The sequence below is a fragment of the Astatotilapia calliptera genome, chromosome 10 (assembly GCF_900246225.1).
Source record: "Astatotilapia calliptera chromosome 10, fAstCal1.2, whole genome shotgun sequence".
Classification (NCBI taxonomy): domain Eukaryota; kingdom Metazoa; phylum Chordata; class Actinopteri; order Cichliformes; family Cichlidae; genus Astatotilapia; species Astatotilapia calliptera.
Genome location: NC_039311.1, coordinates 15,176,638 through 15,183,820, shown reverse-complemented (window position 1 = coordinate 15,183,820; position 7,183 = coordinate 15,176,638). Strand labels below are relative to the sequence as shown.

General features: G+C 40.2%; 1 protein-coding gene across 4 annotated transcripts in view; it reads left to right on the top strand.

The window, feature by feature from the left end:
* Window positions 1-1,120: 1,120 nt before the first annotated feature.
* LOC113030357 (multidrug and toxin extrusion protein 1-like) overlaps window positions 1,121-7,183 on the top strand; it is a 20,354-nt gene continuing 14,291 nt past the window's right edge. For all 4 annotated transcript variants that reach the window (XM_026181753.1, XM_026181752.1, XM_026181751.1 and 1 more), the window contains exons 1-7: window positions 1,121-1,245; window positions 1,359-1,548; window positions 6,227-6,328; window positions 6,502-6,570; window positions 6,700-6,848; window positions 6,969-7,011; window positions 7,121-7,165. In XM_026181753.1, the coding sequence (XP_026037538.1) occupies window positions 1,360-1,548; window positions 6,227-6,328; window positions 6,502-6,570; window positions 6,700-6,848; window positions 6,969-7,011; window positions 7,121-7,165 (597 nt within the window). In that variant the 5' untranslated portion in view covers window positions 1,121-1,245; window position 1,359. The remainder of the gene's footprint in view (window positions 1,246-1,358; window positions 1,549-6,226; window positions 6,329-6,501; window positions 6,571-6,699; window positions 6,849-6,968; window positions 7,012-7,120; window positions 7,166-7,183) is intronic.

The following is a 7,183-nucleotide window of genomic DNA, read 5'->3' as shown; positions in this document are numbered from 1 at the left end:
TTATTATTGGCTTTATCAATGCCAAAACAGAAAACAGAAAAAGAAAAGCTTATATCAAATGGCAGCATTGGATCCTAAAAGAAAAAGAGACCAAATCCAGAGCAGGCTAAATCTTTGGAACCAGTGACAGTGTCTTTTTAATCCCTCAATACATATCTAGCACCAAGGATAATGTGTCATTTACCTGCACTGTTTAATTCTTCTTTGATGGTGTTCAAAATGCTCCCTTTGTCCTGATTCAGTTTCTATTGCATTTTTGGATTATTGTGTTTTTGTTGGCTTTCTTCGTTGTTCTTGTGCTTTTGGTTTTTGATTATAGTCAGGCTAAGGTTTTGATTTCACTTTATGCATTAGTTCCCATTGTTGTCTTGTTATTGTTTAGTGTTTACAGAATCGAAATCGTGTTAATATGATTTACTGTTCCAGTGTAGGTTTTGAATCCTTGTTTTTTTCCTACAAGGCTTCAGTTCATATTTTGAGTTCCTTTTCTACTACTCACTCTTTCTCCTCTTCCGATGTTACCCAATGTATTACTTCATATATGTTTCAATTATGGTTGTTGCTAATTGTTTCTTGTATCTTGTTTTGAGTTTTACCTCTTTGTCTACGGCTGTCTTGATTGCATTTGTGTCTACTTTCCCCACCTGTTTCCACTTCCCTTATCAATCCCATGTGTATAAATAGTCCAATCCTCCCTGTTATTTCCTTTCCCTAGTGTGCCCTAGTGTGAGTTATCAGGATTCCTAGGTCCTCTGTTTTGTTATGTCTGGGGGTTTTTTTTGGGGGGGGGGGGGTGTTTTTGTTTTTTTCATTTCTTGTATTTTTATGTTGAAACTGTTAGACTTTATGAGGTTTTAATAAAGCTCTCTCTTTATTTGATCTGCATTTATTTTTAGACTAAATCGTAACACCTTGGAGATTTAACTTCTTCTTCTATATAGCAAGTTGTGAAATCCACCCCTGTAATAACCAATAAGGCACAGGGAGAAACAGGATGAACACTGTTTTGACCTGTTAGTGTTTAACCATAGAACTGTGAACTTGCACTTTGACTGCTTTGTTGATGCGGTGAAGACCAGTGATTCTTCAATGATCAACCTTATTTGTGATGCAGCTTGCAGTGTCCTGGCTTTTTTGGTGGGACAGAGGTGGTGAGATCCCTGCTGCCATTTACAGTGCATGTCCACTTTCAGAGACAAGGAGCAACGTGGGCAAGAAGAGCCTTGGTTATTGATTAATACTCTGGTAATTGGTTATTGATTGCTTTCAGCCTCCTTCACATTGTCTGAAGGGAATGCACTGTGCGAACATCATTTAGTTTGGGACTGAGTTTTGTTTTCTGCCAAATCTCATTTCAGGATGGAAGATTTAGTATCTGAAAGTAGATGTAGAGGGGTAATTGGTCAGTCCAGAACAGACGAATTGCCTCCTCCTGCTGCTCTCAGTGTTGACTCATCCTGCGGATCCTGCCTGAAAAGCATCAAGCGCTGGGTGCCTTTGGACTACAAGCATGAAATGGTTCAGCTTTTAAAACTTGCAGGTCCTGTGGTAAGACTGTGTTTAGCTGAAGCAGCTGACAAAGTTTTACCCTGTCTGTATGACTGAATCTAACGGTACTAAGGTACTCCAATTTGAATGTGAATCTTTGTAAATGCTGGAACAGCTCTCTAGTTATTATTAGTGTATACTGAGCAGTTTGCAGTGTAGATCACAAGTTGTCATGAATGAAGTTTGTTACTTTAACTTGGGGTTCGTTTTAGACCAGTAATTATTTTTAATGTGACACCTGTTTTATTAAAACAGTAATGAACAGGTTAATTGCTTCAAACCACTGAGGCTCACTGATAAATAATTATCCAATGGTGATAAAAGTATGATCATGATAGCACTTTAACTAAAACTAATTTCACCCTTTTACTGACCTCAGATATAGTATACTGTATGCTTTAGAGAAGTGGCTCTCAGGCTGTGTGGTGGGCCCCCTGGTGGAGGATACAATCACTGCAGGGTGGATGTAGAAGACTTGGGATAAAATATGGAGTTAAACTAAGTTGAATTAATATGAATTATTTAGGGAAAATAAACCAAAAAATACCTTCCTGTTATTATGTTGACCTTTATTTTACTAAACTGATCTTTTCTTATTGTTGATGACTAATGGAAATTGTGTGGTATTAGAAAGAAGCTATGCTGTATATGTCTGTGAAGTTTGTCAGTCATCCAGGTCATCGTAGTCTAAAGAGCTTGGAAAGAAAAGCTTCTGGACTTCTTTAAGTTTCTTGAAGATCTTTCAACCCTCATCTGATTGATTCTTCAGTTCTAAGAGCAACTGGTGCTTCAGGAAACTTAAAGAAGTCCAAACGCTTTTCTTTCCAAGCTCCTTGCAGCAATATACAGCACAGTAATGTATTTTTTATTTTATTTAAATGTTTTATTTCAAACTTGTGCAGTCTTACACTGATCACTTTAAACACAAGACAGATAAATAGGCTGCTCAAAAAGCAGGTGCACCAGAGAGGCAACAACAAGACAACCCTCAAAAAGCAGGTGCTGTCTCCTTATCCCTGCTGACTGATTTCTCTCTACATTCACTTTCTGTTAGGATCTTTTTCAATACAGCATAACACGCTAACCGGACCCCATTCAGGCTGGACAAGTAGTCCAGCTCCTCCAGATAGCACATCTAATGTGGCATCACAAGAAGGCTGGCTATGTCTCAACACTGTCTCAAGAGTGTGGAAGAGATATCTGGAGTTGGGTTGTTACGCCAGAAGAGCTGGACAGAAGGAACCAGCAGGACAAGTATCTGCTCCTCTGGGCAAGAAGGAGAAAGGGTAGCACTATTAAAGCCCTAAAATAACCTCCAGTAGGTTACTCATGTACATCTTTCTGATAAAACTGTCAGAAATAGCCTCCATTAGACTGTCGTGAGGACTTGATGTTTTTTAGTGGGACACATTCACAATCAAGTAGCTCAATTAGCAGCCACAGAGGGTTCACCTCTGGCGCCCTGTTCTCTTCCAAGATGCATGCATCATAATGCTTGCCAAAGCCTTGACTCTTGTGTGAGCTTGCTCCCATCGATGAAGAAAATGGGTACCACTGGTGGACCTGCCAGTTCTGTGGATCTGTGGCACATGCCAATCAATCTGCATGGTGCTTGCCCCACTAAAGGATATCAGGATCTTGTGCCATGCTCATGGTTCATTTTCTGACAGTTTAGTCAGAAAGAATGCACATGAATAGCCCTGTGATGGTGATGTTGTAGGGCACTGGCAGTGCTCCTGCTGTTCCCCTTCACACAAAGGAGCAGAAACCAGTCTTATTGCAGGGTTGACGCCTTTCTATGGCCTTTCCTGATATCTCGTTCACACAATAGAAACTGTCCTGGGAGACACAGCAAACCTGTTTTTGACATATGGATGAGTCATCCTGGAGGAGCTGGACTACTTGTGCAACCTGAATGAGCTGCAGCTACTGTCCCCTGCTAGCAGTAGTCACAAGGACACTAAAAAAAGCAACACTGGAGACAAATTGAATAAAGAGAGAGGAATGGTTTCTTGAAACGATTCAGAGGTCTTATTGTTACCTCTGTAGTGCATCTGCATTTTAATTTGCATCAAAACAGGTGAAACTCCTTCACATTGGTTTGTGCTTCCTAATCTGATAACTGATATCCAGTGTTGGGTAAGTTACTTTAAATTAGTAACTTAGTTACATTACTAGTTACTTCCATCAAAAGTAACCCAGTTACTTCAAGATACTCGTTACTTTCAAAGTAACTAGTTACTAGGGAAAGTAACTTTGGTTTTACTCAGACTTCTCTTGTTAATGTGTTGCTAACTGGATACCCAGCAAGATTGCCAGTCTTCTAGCTTGCTTACTTGCCACAAGTGCACTGTGCCACCTACCAAAGGAAAAAATTATGTGCATATTTCCACGAGAGAAATCCCACGCCTGGACCGTCGTTGACCGCCGCCATGATTCTAGCCTACGTTACAGCGTCATGTGCGCTTTTTACATCCAACACAAAAACTGCAGTCGTGGTGCTTTTGATTGTACTCAGAAATTCTGCCTTCTGAATAGGAAGATGTAGGCAACACCAGACTGCAGATGAGCTGCATACAGGGCTGGACTGGGACAAAAAATCAGCCCGGGCATTTTGACTAGAGACTGGCCCGCCATTATAGCAAAAATCATAAAGCCTTTGAATGAAAACAAACACTGTTGTGACAGTGATGTACACTGTCTTGATGGTATATATGTATCAATCTTTCAATCATTTGTTGTAAGACTCAGATAATTATTTATTAAAAGCTAGACATTTGAAATGAGAATAAGAAAGTATTTCTTTGTGCCCCCCTTTCTCTGTTAATGCCCTACCTGGCCCCCTGGCAACACTTTGCTAGATCCGCCCCTGCACAGTTACCAGCTGTCAGCTACTTAGAAAAGGATCCTGGTGTTATTTGTCTCTCAGAAACAGTTCATAACTTCCCTTCAACTCATTCATGTCACCTAAAAGGTGAACCTGTTTTTCCATCACCTGTTCAGCTCTGATGATTCAGTAAGGACATCTCCTGGTTTCATCTTCATGTTTCCCACTCACCAGATATACAAACCAATATCATGACCAGCAGCTTTACAGCTGTGGCTCCAGCAAACATCAGCTGATACTAGAAATTAATATTAAATAAATTCTAACAACAGCTGATCAAACGTGCTGCTGTTGTTTAACGCAACATCCGGTGGTTTCCTCTTTCTGGCGCAAAGTGGACGATAAATAAACAAGAGGGAAAAGCCGATCAGCTGATCATTGAACAGTTTCATGATTGAAGTAGCAACAGGAGAGGGAGGGGAGAGAATGAGAGAAGAAGAGGCAGCTGTGCAGCAAAGACAGAATAACTCCAGCTTTGTGTCTTTTTCATTGTAGCTGAAGTCCGGGACAAACTGTTCCTTTTCACCTCAATACAAATCGCATAATAATTTCTCTGAATATGAGACGATCCCGTTTTTTAGGGAACGGTTGGCAACTCTAATAATTAACCGTATGAACAAAATGAAGTTCAACATCAGTAACATAGCACCACCCAGCTGTATAGCTAGCTAGCACGCAGTACGAAAAAGTCAGCACAACGAAAATAAACTCCAACTAAACTTGGTTTATATCTGACCCAGATAGACTGCAGGTCATAACTTCTTACCTGAAGTTCAGTTCACCTGACACTCGGACCGGCGGCCGCTTCGGGTCTCTCCTCTTGCCTCCCCTTTCTCTCCTCCACCTGCTGGCCTCCACCACTTGCTAATGTTACTGAATCTGTGGAAGCCACGAATAACGAGCCTATCTAAATCCCAGTAACGAGTAACGCATTCCTGATTTTGGCATAATAACTAGTTACCGTGCTCGTTACCACAATAATAACGTAGTTACTGTAACGCGTTACTTAATAACGCGTTAGTCCCAACACTGCTGATATCCCTAAAGTCTAACTGATTTTGTCTGCTAAAGTGTTCCCTTTATTTATTTTTAGCACTGTAGTAGAAAACAAACACAGCAACATTTCTTGGATGCATTGGCCGGGTATATAAAAATGTTCTAGAAGTTCCAGGTCATGCACAAAATGTAAATGAATCTAAATTAAAACACTACCCTGAACACCTTGCAATGCATCTACCATCAAATTCAATGCAATACGATAGCAAATGTGGAATCACAGATATTTTTCAAACAATAGTCTCCACAGAAAATAAGGCACATTTACAAGTGCCCCCTCAACAGAAAATTATAACTGTGAGCAGGAAAATAGTTTTGCAGCCCAACATGTATCCACTTTTCACTGAGTGCTGTTCATTGCACAAAGCCAGAACTTGATAGATGAGGGCATTTAGTTTCCTTTGTGCAAACCTTTTGATGCCAAAAACCTGTCAAAAACCTACACCAGCAATCATAAGAACTACTTTCTAAAGAAAGGAGAAGTAGTAAAAGACATTTAGAAATACAAAGGAACTGCAGCAAAATCAAAGCATGACACATGTCAGCTGCCAGAGCAAATAAGAACTTTTTTTTTCTTATCTCAGGGCCTCTTGAATTAATGTTTCTTTTATGAATAAGAACCCAGCCAGCAACTTTATGTGTTGAATATTAAGTGTAACATTTCATTCATTTTTGGCGACGTTCATTTATCTTTTTATTGTTATAAAAACGAAAGCACTTGATTTTGTTTTTCAGTTCATTTCACAGTTGATGAGCTTCCTGATCGGCTTCGTCAGCGCGGTGTTCTGCGGTCACCTGGGAAAGACGGAGCTGGCAGGGATGATGTTAGCAATGGCAGTAAGCTATCTCGATGCGTTTTTTTGTTTCTACTTTTTTTGCTATTGTGAAATGTTGAAAATCGCTTCAATAGCCTTTTTTGCCTTTAAATAAGTATTATACTCACGCATTCAGCTTTTCATTTGTGAGCCTGAGGTTCTTCTGTAATGTAATAAAGTTTAATTTCAATGCAGGTCATAAATATCACAAGTATTTCCATCGGCTATGGTTTGATATCAACATTTGATACTCTCATAACCCAGGTACAATTCACTTTATTCATCTAATCGGGTCAGTCTTAAACACAGTCTGCTTTTTCAGACTTGTGGTTACCTTTTTCTTGCACCTCAGCAAATACTATGAGATTTTCCTTTTTACCATTTTGCTTTCAGACTTATGGAAGTGGTAACCTGAAGCGTGTAGGAGTGATCCTCCAAAGAGGAGTTTTGATCCTCCTCTTAGCCTGTTTCCCCTGCTGGGCTCTCCTTATTAACACTCAGTCCATTTTACTGGCTGTCAAGCAGAGCACGCAGGTTGCAAGGTGACCTTCTTACACAAATCAAACTGACATCAATGGCACATATACACTTATTACTCACAAAGTTATTCAGTATGGGTTCTGCACTTACTTACAATCTCCCCTTTTCTCTCTGCCATAAAGACTGTCACAGCTGTATGTGAAGATCTTTATGCCGGCTCTGCCAGTGAGTTCAGCTGCCACCACGCTTTTCCCAAATGTCTTTTGTATCTCCTTCCATAATGTGTTGCATTATCAGTCTAATTAACCCCCATTCAACACGTTGGGTTCGGCAGGCTGCCTTCATGTACTATCTGCAGGGGAGGTATCTTCAGAATCAGGTGCATTTGATAACTGCA